At 36.0% G+C, this 21311-nt stretch overlaps 2 protein-coding genes across 3 annotated transcripts; both read right to left on the reverse strand.

Annotated features, from left to right (window-relative positions):
• Positions 1–181: 181 nt before the first annotated feature.
• Positions 182–12643, reverse strand: popdc1 (popeye domain cAMP effector 1). Of its 2 annotated transcripts, XM_088326241.1 has the most exons (8): positions 12484–12640; positions 10998–11255; positions 6983–7107; positions 5785–5972; positions 4718–4826; positions 3164–3331; positions 2943–3084; positions 182–1555 (listed from the first exon to the last, which is right to left on the reverse strand). In XM_088326241.1, exons 2-8 carry the CDS (start codon positions 11227–11229, stop codon positions 1425–1427), a joined length of 1095 nt encoding a protein of 364 aa, XP_088182367.1. In that variant the 5' UTR covers positions 11230–11255; positions 12484–12640; the 3' UTR covers positions 182–1424. The 2 variants fall into 2 exon arrangements, with proteins under 2 accessions (XP_088182367.1, XP_088182368.1); XM_088326242.1 differs by lacking the exon at positions 3164–3331 and having other exon boundaries at positions 12484–12643.
• Positions 12644–13935: 1292 nt separating this feature from the next.
• Positions 13936–19677, reverse strand: popdc3 (popeye domain cAMP effector 3). The gene is made up of 3 exons (XM_088326243.1): positions 19072–19677; positions 15699–15807; positions 13936–15578 (listed from the first exon to the last, which is right to left on the reverse strand). Exons 1-3 carry the CDS (start codon positions 19572–19574, stop codon positions 15312–15314), a joined length of 879 nt encoding a protein of 292 aa, XP_088182369.1. The 5' UTR covers positions 19575–19677; the 3' UTR covers positions 13936–15311.
• Between the last annotated feature and the right edge of the window lie 1634 nt (positions 19678–21311).

The following is a 21311-nucleotide window of genomic DNA, read 5'->3' on the forward strand; positions in this document are numbered from 1 at the left end:
GATTTAGAAGATGATGACTTTAAAAAGTCACCTATTTACACATACTTAAGGCAACGTATGAACATATTAAAAATGCATTTATTTGTTTTCTGATTATTCCTTTGTAAGGTAAAGTTCTGTTTTCTCGTTTTGTATATTGTATTTTTTCCCTGCAAGGTGAGAATAGAACAGGGGTAGGTTTCCCCCTTTGAGTACATGTTTCATTATTGTATCACTGTATTGTACATCTATTTGTTTCCTTTGTTAACTAATAATTAATGTTGTTTTTATGCCTTCCCCAAATAAAAAGGCACACAAAAAGTAGATTATTATTATCGAGACCGTTTTATTTTTTATCAATATATTTACCTTCAGTTTTGGGGTTTTCATTGCTTATTTTAACTTTTTTTGTAGCCCAAATAGGATACCAAAATCTTCAGTACTCATCGACCCTAATATCATTAAAACAAAATCTCTGCGCACAAATAGCTGAAATATTATAATTTAATTATAACATTTTAAATGAGCCAAATTATATACAGTAACTATTTTTAATATTTCCATTTTTCTATGTTCCTGTGTTAAATAGTATCTAATTGTATCGAGGTACAGTTGCACCGTGCCTTGTATAGCGAGGTGCGTATTGTATCCCCAGGTTCACTAAGATACGCACCTTTATTGATAATAATTTTATGTTCCTTTTATGTTTCTGGATCTAACTCTCGATATATTTGTTGAACTAGATTTTCAGGTAACATCACTGGAAAATCTTGGTGCAAAAGTGTAATTGCTGCAATATTGTCGTCACCATTTTAAGGACATCTTCTGTAGTTGCATGATCGTCTCGTGTTTTGTATAATGGGCTGTGTGTATTATTTGACCACTAGATGTCGGTGTATTGTGTACTGCAACCGAAAAACCGTTCTATTCTATTCTATTCTATTCTATTCTATTCTATTCTATTCTATTCTATTCTATTCTATTCTATTCTATTCTATTCTATTGGTGCAATTTGTACCTACATAATACAATAGGTTCTGCCTAACTTAATTGATATACTCCTGAAAGCACCACATGTGCTGGAACACCATATATCCTATACGGTATTTATTTACTAAGATAACTAAGGTAGGAACGGCTGCGAGCATGCACCTGGCTGCAGTCCAATAAAGATCAGAACGACCAACAATTTCACAAAAAATAAGCATTACAAACTTGTTAAATTTGGTTTGTTTAGTTAACCACTTGATGGGTTTCCAAGGACTACACAAACCCCCAAATTAATACAATTAATACATTTACACAATATAAAGATGACTAAAATCTAATATGTATAACAAATAAATTCCAGCAAAAAAAAGACTCGTCTAAAAGGTCTTTCAAACGTTATATGACATAATTTAGCTTGTATGTTCTCAGGCAGACGCTTGTTTGATTCTTTCAAGTCACACGTCCTCCGTGGATGTGCTGGACAGTCGGCTGGACTTGAATGGATGAGAATCGACAAAAACATCATCCTCCATACCTTCCTCAATCGGCTTCATTTTTGAAGAGACCTTGGGCCCAGGTGATTTTTCTGAATAAAAAATACAAAATAGCCATTTAATGTAACTAGCTAATTCGCCCGTTTATACAATATAACATTAGGACAACTAATAACAACAATTGAGAATACAGAAAAGGATTTTCATTTCAGCGTATCAAAATGGACTTGTAAATACTTTTAAGAGGAATAGTGGAGTCTGTTTGACCAATAAAAGCTCTCAAGAGACATTCCTGTAACACTCTTTCAATATTAAAATGTTAAACGCTTTTGTTATTTTATGGTAAAAAGCTTCCTCTTCCAATTGGTTTGGGGGTAATAGAAATAGTTGGTCTAATGTGTGCAAGTGCATAAATAACGTTTGAACATGTTGGTTCAATGTTAATGAGATGTAAATGTGGGAGTTATTATTTTTACAACAAAGCTGCTGGAAATGACTGAAGGTTGAATTGAAATAAAATGATTCTACTTAGCTCTACAATTGTGGGATTTGTTCGCTGCTCCTTTTTCTGAGTGTATTCTAAACTATAAACTTATTAAATACCCAATATGTTTATGAGACAGGTGGCATCAAATATAGGAATGCAATGATATTAAAATATTTGCTGCTATTCAACGCAGCACAGCTATTAAAATTAGATAGATAGATAGATAGATAGATAGATAGATAGATAGATAGATAGATAGATAGATAGATAGATAGATAGATAGATAGATAGATAGATAGATAGATAGATAGATAGATAGATAGATAGATAGATAGATAGATAGATAGATAGATAGATAGATAGATAGATAGATAGATAGATAGATAGATACTTTATTCATCCCCGCAGGGAAATTCACAATTGGGGGTAGATACTTCCTCTGGTTCGTTATTAATTGCAGTTTGAATTTAATAATGTATGTTTTGGCCATGACAACGTTTTGCAATTTAAAAAAAAAGACCTTATACTAAATGTTTTCGATCCTCTCCAACCACTTGGCTCATCCATAAACCACATTTTGAACTATAGACCATTAACCTTTGCACCAAAGTAACATTTGACATGGAATTACCAATTAAGCCTATTTTATGTCATAACTGCACATTTATTTGAGAGAACCTAATACTCCAAATTAGAAAAAAATATGTGATTTTGATAATTGTGTTTATAATTGTGCTGTATTCGACCCAAGACACAAGTAAACATGGATAAATTATCCTGCCTCCAAACTCCAAACTCCAAAGTCATAAATTATTGATTCAGCCCAAATGTGAATAGTGGAGATAATCAAGGCAAATGATTTTGGGGAACAAAACATTAGTCTTGTATCTCTTAATAGTTAAGAGAAAAAAATATATACTTTTACAACACGGATATCTATGTAATGTAAAACCGAGTACTTGGTAACTTGTCAATTCCTCAATGTGACTCACGTAGAGATGAGCCTGCTGATCCTCCTCTTAGGATTTGATTAAGAACATCGTCATTGTCACTGGTGCTGGCCATGCTGTTACGCATTTGCATCATCGACAGTTGAGAGCAGAGACTCGGCTGACGATCCATCTTTTTTACTGCCTGGGGGGGAAAAAGCATTACAATCTGTTGTCCAATCACCAATCAACGTTTTGGATTGTCCAAATATGATTGCTTTGACCTTGTCACTGAGTGTGGGGTCATTTAAAGAGTACAGCTTGTTGGTAATGTCTTTACCAATCAGGTATCGAAACACCTCATTAAGGAAGGAATCAGACTCCAGAAAGTAGGTGAGTCTCTCTCTGGACCAACACAGATATTTGCAGTCCACCTCTGCCACAATGGTTACCTATTTATCATATTATTTTAAACAGGGTTACAAAAGACACTTGTTAGATGTAAATTGACAAAAACATTATACACTAGACCTCATTGAACAATTGTCACTGTGAATACATTTCCATACAGCATTTACAAAAAGCACAGTTGGTGATTCCTTAACAATGCTGAACATTATTTTTTGATACAAATTTATTTCATAAAAGTTGGGTCAAAAAACAAAATCCATCTCAATAGATTGCCATTTTTTTTCTATTTGTACTCCACTGGAAATTACATCACAATTATACCGAGATCAGACAACTGCAAGGTGAAAACCAGTTTCTGACAGTCTCCAGGTGGAGAAAATATTTTCGAAAGGACAAACATGAACCACGCTTCAAAGGCAAGGTAAGAGGAATTTATTTAGCATGATCCCATGTTTATTCATGGACCCACCAATCAACCGACCATCCATCCATCCCTGCGGGGATGAATAAAGTATCTATCTATCTATCTATCTATCTATCTATCTATCTATCTATCTATCTATCTATCTATCTATCTATCTATCTATCTATCTATCTATCTATCTATCTATCTATCTATCTATCTATCTATCTATCTATCTATCTATCTATCTATCTATCTATCTATCTATCTATCTATCTATCTATCTATCTATCTATCTATCTATCTATCTATCTATCTATCTATCTATCTATCTATCTATCTATCTATCTATCTATCTATCTATCTATCTATCTATCTATCTCCATCCATCCGTCCGTCCGTCTGTAGGTCTCTGTCCGTCCATCCGTCCAGCTGTCTGTCTTTCTTTCTGTCACCTATTGTTCTTATATAGTTCAGTGTAATGTTTTTATCAATTTACCTTCTGTCAGAACATTATTAAACTAATCCCCCTGTGAATTTGAGTCCTTGTGTGTCTTGATTAAAATGTCATGAACCTCTAAAACGGTTCAAAGAATTTAATCATCTTGTAGCCAAACTTTAGATAACGAGATTGATTATGAGGTTTTTTTTCATGCATTCTTCTGATAAAAATATCTAATACTGATGTAGTGCTACGAAAAGGCAAGACTATCTTAATAAAAATATCTTCAGACTAATTTTTCTCAATTTTCAATTCATTTAAATCATTTATTGACCCCCAAACTTAGTGCACAACCAATCACAGCTTTAAAGTAACAGGAACGATTGTGTTGTCATTTTCACTAGCCAGTGGCCTAACCTCCCTTAAATGTAGGGAAACAAAGATAATTTAGCTGTCTAATTCATAATTCACTCACACAATAAAAAAATCAAAATGTGGAATTTAGAGCAGTGGGGGAACACTACTAGGAATGTCCGTATTCTTCGATTTAATCTGTACAAATCCTAAGGAGAAAAACAATACCTGGAACTTTTCTCCTCTGTGCATTAAAGTGGACCGAAACTCCGGAGAATCAATGAACGCGTTGGTGCAAATGTTGTGAAGAAAATGGCCTCGGTAGGACACTTTCATCCTGTCACACAGAGATTTACAAGTCAGAACGAGTGCTCAAAAGTGTGGGAGAATTGTCAGCGACAAATTTCCCATTTTTGATAAAGAAACTTATTTCCTGAATGATTACAGTGAATGCAGCACAATACAGCCACATGCTGTATTTGTATGTAGTGCCTGGAAAGACACTAGGTGGTTCTAGGGCTTGTGCCCTTCCACCTTCTCTAAAAAAATGTCATTATGGAAAGTTATTTTTTCAAATAATATTATTTCAATTGACAGTTTGCTGAAGACATTATATTTTTCAAAGGTTGAGCCCCTAATCCCACATAATAATTGCTTTTTTGTAAACTTTTTATTTAATAAAGTGGGAAAATTTAAAATACTTGCGTTATTGAATTTTCTACAGCGTGGTGCAAAAAGTGTGGATGTTTAAAATGATACCACGTGACTATTTTCTAGACTAGCTCAAGATTAACAACTAACTAGCAAAATACATTAACTGATTGGCTCACCAATTACTTCATAGATAATTACATTTTTTCAATGCTTGTGTGTCAAATATGAATTAAGTAAAGTTAAAAGGGAAGTGTGTATTATTTGACTAACAGATGTTGCTGTATTGTGCAACAGAAAAACGAGTGCTAAAAAGCACAAAGAAAATACAAACAATGGGGACTTAAAGTGACCAAACCCCCATTGTTTTCTTTGTCATTTTTCCCCAGGTTTTTCATCAGGGTTTAGTTTTTTGGGGGGACACATAGTAACCAGGAAGCAGACACTGACGTCAACTTCCTCTAGTGAAAATCATGTAATATGTCAAATAATTACGAATTTTTCGACCAACAAGTATTTTAAAAATGCATGGTTATAATAGTCAATGTGTTTTTGCTTGGTTTTTACAGTAAATAAACACTATACTATAAATATACACTGTTCCTTTGAGAACACGAGTGACACGGCCATGGAAGAATACATACTTCCCTTTGAGAAGAATGCTAAGTCGTTCATCCACAGACGTCTTGTCCTCTGCAGCGTAGGCCTGGCCCTTCTTTAACTCTTGTATGCTGCAGAACTGGCCCGTGAGTCTCCGAAACAAGGCCTCCTTAACATGCAGGGGTTCGAACATTCGCCTGTACACCGGCCTAAGTGCCCTGTCGATCTTAATCTGGAAGTGTAGAAACAAAACGAGTGAGATAAAACGTTAATGATTAAAACAATTCCCCAACATTGGTGATCTAATTTTTAGGCTGGTACTCATTTTATCCTTGTGGAATACACAGGGCCACCAGTGGCATGCAATCAGGGCAATATAACATCAACAATATATTAAATGGTAATATTTATTCAGTGTTAAAATTATTTCTCGTATAACTACACAATTTTGGAATTAATTCCAAAGTCACAGAATTTTCACATTATATCATGATTATTATTAATATAATTCGTATGTAACACATTACTGTGCTGAGCGTCTGCAGATGCAGAGTGATGCACTCCATTCTCTTGCCTCATTGCAGAGGGCGATAGTGAGACCAATGATTCTGATTTGGCGCACACTTCGACCCCAATCAGTAGAATCAGCAATATTATTAGCAAGCTAAAATCCAGTCAAGCTACCCAGTCATTTATTTCTCATTGAATTGACTTTTTTTGGATAAAAGAGGATCTATTGATGTAGCTCATAGACTTAATTTACAAGCTATGGTAGGACAATAAAACATTTTTCCTACAGTTTGCATATTGCTTTCTTCTTCTGCAAATCAAATGGTGATTAAGATTTGGGTTCATTTATTCGGAAATCAAGACACAAATCTCACATCACTGAAGGCTCCATGTATGTCACTCCTGAATGAGATCTATTTGTTGCATTGCAAGCAAAGATTGAATCGACATGAATACAGACTATGTCATGATTTAATAAAAGCATGCCCCAAAGAGTCCAGAAAAGGCACTTTGATGGAAGCTTAATACCTGCTACTGTGCTTACTTCCCCAAACCCTCCTAGAGGGACCTTTCTATTTTATCAGACTTGCAGGGCCGAATCCAAGAGTGAATGCAATCTCCTCCCAAGTTGAATGCGGATTAAAAAAAAAGATCCTAAAACTCATTTTATAGACAAACTGCACTTCCTACCCAAGTTGATTGCTGGCCACTTAGCAGAAATGCAGAACTCACCGGTCTGCGTTTATACAAGAGAAACAATAAGTGCATGACGTTGACGGACAGGAAAACGACGTTCCAGATCATCACGTCCAGGTTACAGCGGTACAATGTTGCCCAGGCAATGAAGAAGCCACATCCTGAGAAAGGAAAATGAGAAAGACAAACAGCGAAATGGAAGGTTTTAAATATACTGTTATTCTAAAATACAGCTGTGCAATAATTATTTTATTCAATTTTTAGTGGATTTCTCAGACAAGAAAAAAAAACAGCTGTATCACATTTCCAACATTTTAAAACGTTTGCTTTAATGCATTAAAATATCGTTGATAGTATTTTTTTTTAAAGTTATCCTCGAAAAGCTAAATTTAAGTGGAAACATTGTAATTAACTTTTGTTGTGAAAATTGTCATTGAATTGTTTTTATGATTGTAAAAACAAGAGATCTAATTGATAGTTACATATTTTAAGTGATAGTTTTGTTTTAACATTATAAGTTTCAAAAATGTAAATAAATCATCATTCATTCTGTTATGATTACTGATGTGAATCACCTGTGCCCGCTCATTTGGCGCCAACCTCCGTGGGTTCTGATTAGCTCCCTGTCCCGACTTAAACCCAGTCCTGTCAATCCCCTGTTGTCAGTCCGTCTGCGAAACTCAGTCTATATAGACAAGCCTTTTTCGACCCTGAATCCCACCTGTCCTGTTTTTGCTCCCGTCTATCTCCGGCAACGACCTATTTTGCTCCTGACCACGTCTGCTCTCCTGTCCCGGCTTACGACCTCTTTTTGTCCTCGACTACATCTACTCTCCCGTTCTGGCTTACGACACGTTTCCGACCCTGACCACGCTCTGCTCTCCCAGTCCCGGCTACCGACCAGTTTTTCCGTCCCCTTACACCTCCATCACTCGCTACGGAACTTGTGGTAAACGTCACGCAATTGGGTCCTTTTCCGTTCGGGTCTTTTTTGAGAATACATATTTTGTTAGTGCTAGTATTCATTTTTAAGTAATAGATTCCATGTTCTTTTCTTATTTTCACATCATTGATTTTAGTTTTACCATGATTTTTCAAGTTTTTCTATAAATATGTTTGTGTTTTCTATTGTTTTGTTGTGCATTAAATTGTGAAACATTTATTAAAGGGACATTTTGTAATATTTGACCAATAGACATTGCTGCATTATGTAGTGCAACCGAAAATAAGTTCTACAAAGCACACGGAAGAATTCATACAACAGAGACCCAAAGTGACCAAATTGCACCATTTTACTGTTCATTATTTTGCCCAGCTTTTTACGCAGTTTTTTGTTTAGTGAGAGTACCCGTAGTATTGTGATGGCAGACAACCATGTCAGCTCCCTTTAGATAAGGCTCATGCTATGTAAAATAAATACAAATGTCTCAACCTGCACAATTTTATGATAGTTAATTTATTATTGATCTATTAATTGAGTCAATGTTGTTTTTAAAACGTGGATATTTTTATCACTAGAAGGCGCTAAGAAATACACAATGTCCCGTTCAATTATCCCTTTTCTTAAACATGATAGGTTTGATGAATTTAAATGATAAATCACCATTCATGTAAGCTAAATTTCAAGAGTAACATACCTTTTAAGAGCTAATGTTCATTTTTTTAGGCAGACTTCATGTTATTTTCCCATTTGTACATGTTATTTTTTAATTTTTGCATATGTTTCCTGTTTTTGTACAAAAATGTTTGTGTTCACAATTGTTTTATTATATTATCAATTGTGAATCTGTCATAAAAAATATATAGTTTTATTGTCATTCGGGACAGCTCGATAAATCTTTTTCCTATCCGATACTGATACAGCGACTGTTAATGGTAATCCTTTACCTGTACGATTGTTTATAGAATTATAAAATTCTTTATTGGCTTTAATAACTACAAAATGAACATTGTTTAAATGAGATTAAACACAGCACTCCAAGCTAAACACATAATAAAGACTTAAAAGAGGAGAAATATACTAAAAAGAATCTCAGTATGAAGAGTAAAAATATTAACAAGGTAGTGCTTGGAGCCTGGCCTATGTTGTGAGTACATCGAAAAAATATTGCAATGACAAATACTGCAATGACATTTAGCAGCAACAAAATTCCTAAATAAATTGATGAATAATATAGAAATATATATTTAATAATTCAATGTTGATGTTAATGTTGACATTAAGTTTAACTGAGTGAAATTGTCTTTTTCCTTCTGACGAAGGCTCCGAACACGAAGACGAAACATCAAGTTCAAGGAACAGCAGCAATCAAGTCCGACCGGTCGAAAGTATACATGTATCGTCCCATAGTTTACGTTCATGAATTAGACTGGATTTAAAATCTAAAAAAAAAAAAATACATTTAAAAAATCCTGTTCCACTATGTTTTGGCCATTATAAGAGTTGATACTGATCGTGTGGCTCAGACCTGGCCATCCCTACTTGTAATGGGAGGGCTTTTTTTACGTTTATTTTTCTTTTGTTGCTGCAATCCTTGTTTGTACTTTCCCCCTTTGCAGTCCCTCTGAGAGAAGTGTCTTTTATTAGACTTTATAAATAAATGACCCATCCCCATGAATCTTGCTACTTCCTGTCTCGTTTTTGGTTCCGAGAGGATGATAAACATTATGTAAAATGTAACATTTCCCTTCAATCGCTAGATTTTTTTAATGCCTCATTTATTGGACCCTTGCTCAAGTATATTTTTAATGGAGTTTTAAAAGAATAGTGTGTTTTAGTCAGCACCTCTTGGCACAGGGGTGGGCAAACATTTTCAGTCGAGGGCTGCATTGGGATAAACAATTAGGCATAGGGGACGGGTAAGGAGGGAAAAATTAATACATTGGATTTGGTTGTATTTGTTGATATTATTAGATTCAATACATAGACAATATGAGAAAACAAGATACATATCTTGATAAATAAAATTAATATTTGACTACAAAAATTGCCAGTACAGAAAAAATTAGCCAGCTATCTGAATGTTGGCCTTAGGTGCAGATCTGGTCCCTTTTGGTCCCTGCAGTTTGTATTCTTTCGTGTGCTTCATAGCACTCATTTTCGGTTGCACGACACAATGCAGCGAAATCTAGTGATCAACTAATACACACTGTCCCTATGAAATAAGAACAATCATTGGATTGTTTATCATTTAACATTTTCATGACTTCAAAGGTGGTGTCAGCAACATAAGATTTTGCTACTCTCTGCCATCAACTCCTGGCTTAAAGTCATGGTTGGAGCCTCAGTCAGCTCATTCCACAAGGACTAAAAAACTCTTCTTTTTTAGTGTCTGGATTGGCATTTGGAGTGTATTTGAAACCGATCTTTTTTTACTTTTACCATTTTGAGGCTAAACTTACACAACAAAAACCAAAAAGCAGCATGAAATAATTGAAAAAAAAATGATAAAAGCTGTTTGAACTCAGTTAACACATACTTAATACATAAAATATTCTACTTTCAAATATTTAAGGAGACATTAAATGACACACCCCACCTTTGAAGATTATTTTGCTTTCCCAGCAAGTTATTTTGTTAAATATTTTTTGTTAAAAAGTTAAATATGTATATATATATATATATATATATATATATATATATATATATATATATATATATATATATATATATATATATATATATATATATATATATATATATATATATATATATATATATATTTTACTAAATTTAAAAAAAATGTATTTTTAACTAAAATAAAAAAATAATACTTGATCAGCCAAATTCAGACATCATATTTATTTTCCTGTATGAGAATAACAAATTAAAAGTCTTGTAAAATAAATAAGTATTTTATATTGAAATGAAATTATTAAAATTATCTGCCAATATTCTTTTTAAAAATTGTGCTTTTTGGTCACTTCGCGTCGCCGCAGTTTGTATCTTTGCACTTTGTTATACTTGTTCTCGCTTGGCCAACACAATGCAGCCACATCTACTGGTCAAATCATACACACTGTCCCCTTCAATGTCATATTCAAAGCCGACCTGTTGCCAGTAGAAGACGAAGGAAGATCATGTGCCGAGCAAGTGTGGTTGGGAGCACCAGGGCCAGCATCAGCGACATATTGGCCAGTTGGAAAAGAATATGGTGGGCTTGCTCCCATTCCTGGCAAGAAGTTGCATTGGGCTCTACAGATGAGAATACAGGAGTGCCCGACTGCAAGGGAGGGAGGCTTGTGAAGAGGAGGGGGGATGATGGCCCCGGGTTAGAGGACATCCTGCTGCAGGGGTCACCTTAGAGGCCTGAAGTTAGAAATGGCTTGATGTTGAACCAGGGAGCAGTGCCCCATATTTTCAAACATTTTTCAAACAAAGATAAGTCAAGAAAACAGTGAAATCACTGTGCAGAAACTGTTTAAGCTTTTTTGTAATGTAGAAATTTAATAAAAATGCTCAAAATATCAAACAGACGGAAAAACGTTATCTTAATATTTTAAGCGCACTGTATTACTAGGTGCACCATAAAAACCTTTGAAGATAGTTTTCATATTTAAGGCGCCTGAATTTAAAACTTCCGTAAGGATTTCATCGATAACACTTTAAGAAAAACATATTGCATAGGACTTGATATTTCTGAAATCTGATATCACCATTAAAATTGTTTCCTTAATTGATATAGTTACTGTATATCGTAGCAATTCATTGTAAGTATGAGCTTACAATTTTAGGTACCCATACTTGTTAACCTCTTATTACCCCTTATTGAAGATCACAATTCCCCTCATAAAGAAATAATTAACCTTACAAACAAAATGTGGCACCTTTTTACTCACAGCAAGACAGACTATGTAGGATAAAACAAAAGTAATTAGTGTAAAGACTTTATTTTACCAAATAACTAATATAAACAATTATTTCAGTATCTTTCTTAATTCTTCACCCACTCACACTAAAACAATATGGATTTGAGCTTAAATGTGCAAGACAAAATCTATTTTTTTATTCCCTCGTGCAAAAATTCTTATAGGGCGCACACAACTTGAAATGAAAACAAATAGGGAAAACGTTGACAGATATGTGTACCATGATTTCAGGTATATAAGGCGCACCATATTAAAAGTCGCAGTTTTTAATTTCTGGCTGATTTGTGCTTTATAGTCCAGAAAATACTGTATTTTCTTTTTGATATCAAACGATTTGCACTGGATTTAGTTCAAAGTGTCGTCAAATGTTTTGTCACATAGTTCAGCTCAATTAAGAGCCAGATAAAAGGAAGGGACACGCTAAATATATTAAATGTTAATTGAAAAATCTTGCTAATAGATTTTTAAAACATTCATTTCCACTTGTGATCTCTATCAGATGCTACAGTGAGGAATGATCTTCCTTCCAGCTGATGTGACCCGCACTGGGAAGGGGGTGCTTGCTTTTAAAAATAGACATGCACATGCTCAGTTTACATAATGGAATTTGTCGCACCTATACCTCTTTTAGTTCATACAATGTAAATTAAACTGCAATGATTACTTACCGGGCCAAGCGAAAGCCCAAGGTTCTTTGTGCCAAGACTTCTTTGGAAGAGGAGTACGTTAAACCAAGATTAAGAGAGAGCTCTGCAAAAGATTCGCAGTATACAGTACTGTTGTGAGTGTGGGAGGGTCCGGGGCGAGTGCGTGTGCGTGTCTGGTGCCTGCATGATGTACGTCGCACATTCCACGCTGTTGACAGGCAGAGACTAAAATGGACAAGGGACGCTTCTGCAGGCACTGAAAATGTCGCCAGAGGGGGGCACACTACATTTGAATAGAATAGAATAGAATAGAATAGAATAGAATAGAATAGAATAGAATAGAATAGAATAAAATAGAATAAATTAGAATAGTCAAGTCAAGTCATGTTTACTGTATGTGTGACGCCCTTAATCAGAAGGAGTCTCAAAGGGCTGCACAGACCATAGATGATTGCAAAACACAGTCTATTATTAAACCATCCCCTGATCTAAAACCTACATGAGGGCAAGGAAAAACCTCAATATGAGGAAAATGAACAAACCTTGAGAAGGGACTGCACATGAGGTAATCCCCCTTCCAGGATGACCAGGCTGCAATGGATGTTATTAACATTTAATACAGATATTCTCAACATTAAATAAAGGTCATTCATAAGCCATAGACTATAAATGTGTTTTAACCCAAGATTTAAACTCAGTAGACCAGCATTTTCAGAGCGAAGGCTCCAGACTGGAACATCGGGGGAAATTAAATCTGAAAGATATGAGGGAGCAAATCCGGGCACAATTTTGTATAATACCAACAGAATCTTAAAATAACATCTTGCGCTAACTGGGAGCCGCAGGTTAGCTAAAATCGGTGAAATGTGATCAAACTTTCTTGTTTTAGTTAAAAACCTCGCTGCAGAATAGAATAGAATAGAATAGAATAGAATAGAATAGAATAGAATACAATAGAATACAATAGAATAGAATAAAATCTGTGTTGGGCACATTACTCTTAAAAAGTAATTACTTAAAGTTACTCACTACTTCTTCCAAAAAGTAACTGAGTTCGTAATTAAATTACTCTATAATAAAAGAAACTAGTTACCAGGGAAATTAACTATTTACGTTGCTTTAAGGAGAAGTTGTTGTATGTCAAAGAATTGGAAATTTTCTGAACAAATATGAAACACGTGGTGAAGTCTTCGACCGGAGTTTAGAGACAGAAATTCTGAGAACCATTTTTTTCCTGGCTCAGCTCACCTAAAAGCTCTTGAGGGTCCCAAACAGCTTTACAGATTATTATTTTTCACACAACTGTGACAATATGGAAATCGTTGCTGTCATTTGAAAAAAACACCTAGTTTTTTTATATATATATTTTTTTTTGCCCTTAATAATAATTCCATGTAGACCAATATACAATTAAAAAAATGGAGATTATATCATTTCATGCTAAAAACTATGTAGCATAATTCATTTTTTTAAAGGTTTATTAGTCCTTTACAATTCGTTAAACATTAAATGCTCACAAAAGCAGAAACGCAAGACAACAGTATTCATTAAGTTACGAACATACAAAATACCGACAACAAAACACCATCATTACTTACACCCCACAACAGCAAAGTTTCTATAGGCCAATACAATTTTGAGTGCCAAAAACTTGTGATTTATGGAATATTTATCCTGCATCCATTAAAACGTTTAACAAACAAAATGCATGTTCACATTATTCAGTATTGATAGAACAAGATGGTTAAAAATTTACTGAATGTATTTAGTACAACACATCACAAGACAACGATGCTGGAAGGGATGAGTCCTTTTTAAAATGAAGTAGTTCATATCAATTTATTTCACAGTAAATCAAGAAGCTTGCCAGCTGTTTAACTAATGCTAGCTAATAATAAGCAGTGAGGTTTAGAACACTGTGTTTCAAAATGAAACTCAGGCCCTGTATTGCATTCCAGAAATTTGGGAGGTCGGATTTATCCCACTTGGATGGTACCAGATACAACCTCAAAGTGTTCCAAGCGTATGTGAATCGCTAATATGGCTGATCGCAAAACGTGTTTTATTATTATGTCGCTCATTAAAAGACATTTGCACCTCCACTAGAATCATTGAGGAAAAATGGCGGCTGAGGTCAATAGCTCATTTTGTAAACTGCCTTCTTTAGTTGCATCCTCGCTGACCATTCACTTTCTGTGCTTTCTTGTGCATCGCCATTTTGTCGAGTGATGTGCGATTGAATGAACTCGGGATACATATCATTTCTCAGACTTCACGATGAGTGCCTCCCACCTCGAGTGTCATGCCAATGATATTTTCCTGGTCGGAGGTTGGCAAACTCTGACTTTCCACTTTTCTTAAATGCAGCATTAGCTTTACATACCGTACAGTATATTCAGAAGTTGCAAAATGGAGTAGGCTCGATTATCATCTGCTCCATCTGACACCGAAGCTAACAATTATTTTGTCCACATGTTTAAGCCGTCAGTTTGTTAAACTCCCTTCTGGAGTGTCTTTACAATTCTACTGCATTTTATAAATCCAGTAGCATTTTAGAATAAAATTCCTTTTTTTCAAAGTCATGTTTGACAGGCAAAACTCTGTTCAATGGGTTCAGTCTGTAAGAAAGTATTAAGAATTGAGTTAAATATTTACTCAAACTAAATGAAATAGGTCAGTTTCAGGAACCATGCCAGTTCCCCTCCTTTCCATATGCTTTAACCGCCTATCTGAAAAAAGGGTCAGACCCAGCGAGACTATCACTGCAACATCATTCTGCTAAATTGTGTAAACATTTTAGGGACGACCAGTATGAAAGAAAGACAACGAAATAAGACATATTGGTGTGGTCAAGCTGACATTTCCACCTGCACTGGGACATCAGCACTTTCTAAATCCTTCCTGAGCTTGTGACAGTAACTCGGTAAGCGCAGATCGTAGCGATGACCAGAACAGTCAAAGGCGCTGTCGTTTAAGGAATATAACTTCTCTGCAATGTCGTTGCGCACCACCAGGGCAAAGATCCTGGCTATGTAGCGGTGCTGGGCGAAAAGAAGATAGAGTTTTTTCCTCCTCCATGCCACGTATGTGCATGGGTTGTCAGCTGATAGCGTCACCTAAAGACAGATAAACAATCAGTGTGAAATTCTTTTAATAGCTTGCACCGGTCACATTTTTTTAACCACTAATACCAATTGATATGGAGGATAATGCAAGACATAAATTTGAATGTGGACCTGGAATACACCCTCTTCTGATGGCCTGAGAGAGTCCCATTCTGGTGAATCCAGAAATTGGAAAGGATAGATGTAGTGCAGAAAATCGCCGTTAACTGTCACTCGGATTCTGCAAGGCCAAACAGCACATTCAGTCGAAGCGTATTTTTTGTTGAGAGCAGTTGATGACTGATCCCACAGATCACTGCACGAAAATCCAATTTTATTTCAAAAGCCATTGTTTTGTATTTATTACAATTAGTGTTAGACAAAAAATAAATGATTGGCTGTGGGTATCCAAAGGTGTCTCATGAAAAGATTTCAAGATTGAGTAACAAAATATGTCATGAAATGTTCAATGGAAGTCGATCATTGTACCAAAGTGAAATATAAAGATTTCTTTATATTCAAACATATTCCCTACTAACAACTGAAAGTAACAATATGTTGTGAAAATGTTAGAATAGTTTTGCAATAACCAAAATACCAACATACAGTAAATATATACCATAAAGAACAATGTAAATGTAGTAAAATCTTGATTTAATTTGAATGAATCAAGAACAATTCTATCCAATTCATGATGGTTTGTTTGTACACAAAATGAACATTCATTGCTTGGAAACAAATAGTTTTCAAATGTGTGAGATGTACCAAAATGAAATCGTAATTTTCACTACTGCCTTTACTTGCAGTCACAGTGTATACCACTAGTATAACTACTACTACAACTGCTACTACTACTAGTACTATTACTAATGCTTACAGTTAATAATAATACTTCATCCATCCATGCATTATCTGCACCGCTTATCCTCAGTAGGGTTGCCGAAGCCCATCCCAGCTATCTTCGGATAGTGGGCAGGGCACACCCTGAACTGGTTGCCAGCCAGTCGCAGGGCACAATCACACCTCAGGACAATTTGGACCGGCCAATTAACCTGACATGCATGTTTGTGGAATGTGGGAGGAAACCAAAGTGCCCAGAGGAAACCCACGCAAGCACGGAGAGAACATGCAAACTACACAAGCTACCCAAAATAATACTTTTATCAACAAAATTCTACCTCTTTAGCGTCCCACTCCTTATTATCATGATTGGGAATATTCCAACCACATTTTTCTCCATACTGATAATGATCACGAAATCAAGATTCATCAATATTTATACAAGGTACCGATATCATTAGTATATAAAATCCCCTTTCCTCAGCAAGTTACTAATATTTTTTTGAAATTTATTGTTGTAAAAAAAAAAAACAATCCCTCACCCCAAAATATATTTCTTTAATGCGTTGTTTGAACAGTGTTTAGCCATTCCTTTAAAGCACGTGTCAAACTTATGGCTCAATGATCAAATGTGGCCCGCCACATCATTTTATGTGGCCTGTGGGACAATACTGAGCGAAGCAGAAGATAAATAAAATGTACATTGGGTCAAATAATGACTTTCAATTTTAAAAAATGTCTACTGCATGTGGCCAAAGCTAGTCACAACTCACAAAGCATCCACTGTAGCTGTATTTAGTGACTACCATTCATTTTAAAAAGAGAAAAATGAAAAGACTCATCCCGTTCTTATTTTACTTAAAATATAAGTCACAGATACAAAAAATACAATATTAAAAAAATAGCACGTGGCAGAAGTTTAAATCAGCTGGGCTAATCCATATCTGTCAATTGAAACGTTTTCCCAGTTTTTACACATTTTTTGATCATGTCAAATCGTGTATGCTGTATAACAATCTTTGTACAGGAAAATAAAAAATTCATCTTGTACATTTCGGCTTCAATCCAGATTGTCCCGGTTACTGGTAGCAGATGACAACGTTATTGTAAATGGTCTGCATTTAAATAGCGCTTTTCAAGTCAATGAAGACGTCCCAAAGCGCTTTACAATCTGCTTCACACTTACCCATTCACACACACACTCAACCAAGAGCGGGCATGCAGCCATGCAAGGCGCCGACCTGCTTATTAGGGGCATTAGTTGTTCAGTGTCTTGCCCAAGGACACTTTGACATATAACACGGAGGAGCCGGGAATCGAACCTGCGATCCCTTGACCAGCGCTCCACCTCCTGAGCTAATGCCGCCGATTACGACTGAAGATGAAGTCTGCGAAATTCTGCCCTGCTACAATAACCAACACTAAATTTACTGCAAGTTGGTAAAGAACTAAGAAAGATGCTGAAATAAATGTTTGTGTTGTTTATTTGGTACCGGTAAGAAAAATAACCTTGGGCTTCCCTGCTGTCCCTATGACCCGACCCTGGATGAGCGAAAGAAAAATGATGGATGGATATTACACCAATTATTTTGTTTTTTATACATAATCTGTATGGCTGTGAGTAAATAGGTGTGGTGTTCTGTTTGTACGGTTTATTATCGCTTAATGATAGAAATTGCAAACAATAATAAGAAGAGCAATTGACCATGGTTAAAATGTATGTGAATCATAAATTTATATTATTATATTATTATACACAGGCAGCACGGCGTGGCAGTGGTTAGCGCGTGTGCGGCACAGTTCTGAGGTCATGAGATCGAACTTCCTGTGTGGAGTTTGCATGTTCTCCCCGTGCTTGCGTGGGTTTCCTATGGGCACTCTGGTTTCCTCTCAAAATCCCAAAACATGCATGTTAGGTTAATTGGCCTGTCCAAATTGTCCCTAGGTGTGAATGAGCGAGCGGAGTGTGCCCTGCGACTGGCTGGCAACCAGTTCAGGATGTCCCTTGCCCATTGCCCGATTATAGCTGGGATGGGCTCCAGCACTCCCGCGACCCTACTGAGGATAAGCGTTGCAGATAATGGATGGATGGATTATTATACACATATATATTATGTATCTAGACTTTTATATATATTTCCAGATTTGCATGCACGCGCGCGTGTGTGTGTTTGTATGTGGCGCATAGGCTGCCGAAACAGCTCAACCGATTTTCGTGAAAATGTGCACAGTAGTACTTTAGGCTTCTGGGAGTGTCTTCAGGTTTTGTGTCAAGGCAGCCTCAAAAAATACCAACACAATCGATAAACATCTGCTTTCGTGTACAAGCGGCTCTGGAGCTGCATGCGGTCATACTGCTCTTTGGCACTTCCGAGTGGTTCCCTTTTGATTTTTCATAATACCACGGCCCCAACAACCTCGCTCAAGAAGAATGCTTGGAAACACCAAGCTCGACAACAACAAGCCTGTCAAACGCCTGGCCATTATGTTTGTGATTTTTGCATTGTCCTTTATATTTTTATCTTTTAAGTTGTCTTACTTTGCATTGAAAGGGGAGGCTCTCTGATTTCGTTTTTCTTCTGTATATTAATAATGAAGGCCATTCATTCATTCATTCATCCATTCATATTCTCATTGTTATTATTATCATAAGTGAATGTTTCACCTGCCAGACATAAGCAATGATAATTTATCGATGGTGGTTTTCCCTTCGATTGCGAAGAAGTGGTCCTTCTCGATGCTGTGGATATCTCCGTCACAGCAAGAGACGATTTTGCCGAATTGTGGCAGAGAGACTCCGATCTTTTTGAAAACACAATTGTAAAGGTCTTGGAAGTCCTTTTCGAACGACACGCTCCTGATCCTGTACCCAAGATAGAAGACTTGAGCCAAACAAACGGCGAAGAGCGCCAGCCACCACAGAAACGCGTCGGCGGTGCACGGGTCGTTCCAAGCCCAGAAAGTAGCGCACAAGAAACCTAAAGTCAGGAAAATAAACATGTAAAAGAGTCCGTAAATACCACTGCCCCCCATGAAGCCCAACAAAATGAAAATATGGGCCAGGTGGAACACCGAACTTTCCGAGCCCTCGATCCATTTCTCACACAAGGGATAAGCGTTTTGTGCGGGCTCCGTCAAGTTCATGGCTTGGAGGTCTGGAGGCTCCATTCATTCAACAAAGTGTACAAAAATAATATTTTTCTATATTCAGCCCACAAAATCAAGCTGGACAACCGCTCAGCCCCAGGAGGGAGAATAAAAAACGCACCAAAGGCATATAACTCACAGTCCGCACCTGTTGTTGTCAAGGTAGCGTAGTACAGCAACGCTTAAACCGGAAATTGGTTAAGTATTAAAACAATAAAACGGTTTTGTTATTAAGGAAGTTGTAGTATGCTCAGCAAGATGCTTAGTTTTCGATAACTTTTCATTTGAAAAATAAATGGGCTGATATCAGATTAGCAAAAATAATTTACTTAGAATTCAAGATAGATAGATAGATAGATAGATAGATAGATAGATAGATAGATAGATAGATAGATAGATAGATAGATAGATAGATAGATAGATAGATAGATAGATAGATAGATAGATAGATAGATAGATAGATAGATAGATAGATAGATAGATAGATAGAGAGATAGATAGATAGATAGATAGATAGAGAGACAGAGAGAGAGGCTTGTAAGCAACGCATTTAATTTAGGTGGATGGATGGATGGATGGATGGATGGATGCCCCCAATAAGCAGGTCGGCACCTTGCATGGCTGCATGGCTATTGGTGTGTGAGTGAGTGTGAATGGGTACGTGTGAAGCACATTGTAAAGCCTTTTGGGAGGTCTTCATTGACTTGAAAAGCGCTATATAGATGCAGACCATTTACCATAAATGGATAGATAGATAGATAGATAGATAGATAGATAGATAGATAGATAGATAGATAGATAGATAGATAGATAGATAGATAGATAGATAGATAGATAGATAGATAGATAGATAGATAGATAGAGAGACAGAGAGAGAGGCTTGTAAGCAACGCATTTAATTTAGGTGGATGGATGGATGGATGGATGCCCCCAATAAGCAGGTCGGCACCTTGCATGGCTGCATGGCTATTGGTGTGTGAGTGAGTGTGAATGGGTAAGTGTGAAGCACATTGTAAAGCCCTTTGGGAGGTCTTCATTGACTTGAAAAGCGCTATATAGATGCAGACCATTTACCATTTACCATAAATGGATAGATAGATAGATAGATAGATAGATAGATAGATAGATAGATAGATAGATAGATAGATAGATAGAGAGAGAGAGAGAGAGAGAGAGAGAGAGTGAGAGATAGATAGATAGATAGATAGATAGATAGATAGATAGATAGATAGATAGATAGATAGATAGATAGATAGATAGATAGATAGATAGATAGATAGATAGATAGATAGATAGATAGATAGATAGATAGATAGATAGATAGATAGATAGATAGATAGATAGATAGATAGATAGATAGATAGATAGATAGATAGATAGATAGATAGATAGATAGAACGAGTCCATTATTTAACAAAATTTCAATCTGTAAAATGTAACTGTTTTGTTTTAGTCTGCAAGCATTGATAGAAAATATTGTAATTGATGCACAAAGAAAAGGTGTCTCGTAGCATTTGGTTTTGGGTGAACATACCTGACACTTGACTCAGTTCTATCTCTTTGACATGGTAATATAAGTCAAATAATATGTCAGTTCGACAGAGTGAAAACAAAAGCTGACAGATAGATAAATAGCTTAGAAAACAAAAGATGTAAAATATTTTTTTTTTTTGGGGGGGGGAGCAATTGCTTTAGGCAATAATAGATGTCCTTTTGTGTGTGTACCTGGTGAAGGTCACTGATATTTTTTCTGCATAG

The sequence above is a fragment of the Urocampus carinirostris genome, chromosome 2, assembly GCF_059441175.1.
Source record: "Urocampus carinirostris isolate Australia breed hairy pipefish chromosome 2, RoL_Ucar_1.0, whole genome shotgun sequence".
NCBI classification, from domain to species: domain Eukaryota; kingdom Metazoa; phylum Chordata; class Actinopteri; order Syngnathiformes; family Syngnathidae; genus Urocampus; species Urocampus carinirostris.

Excerpts from the sequence above, each read along its gene's own strand:
- popdc1 (XM_088326241.1), bottom strand. The coding sequence starts at position 11,229 with ATGTCCTCTAACCCGGGGCCATCATCCCCCCTCCTCTTCACAAGCCTC. Across the intron at positions 7,108-10,997 it reads TCGTCTTCTACTGGCAACAG|GATGTGGCTTCTTCATTGCC; the intron begins GTCGGCTTTGAA and ends TTCCTTTCTCAG. Across the intron at positions 5,973-6,982 it reads TCTTGTATAAACGCAGACCG|ATTAAGATCGACAGGGCACT; the intron begins GTGAGTTCTGCA and ends CTACACTTCCAG.
- popdc3 (XM_088326243.1), bottom strand. The coding sequence starts at position 19,574 with ATGGAGCCTCCAGACCTCCAAGCCATGAACTTGACGGAGCCCGCACAA. Across the intron at positions 15,808-19,071 it reads TCATTGCTTATGTCTGGCAG|AATCCGAGTGACAGTTAACG; the intron begins GTGAAACATTCA and ends TTGGCCTTGCAG. Across the intron at positions 15,579-15,698 it reads CAGAAGAGGGTGTATTCCAG|GTGACGCTATCAGCTGACAA; the intron begins GTCCACATTCAA and ends ATCTGTCTTTAG.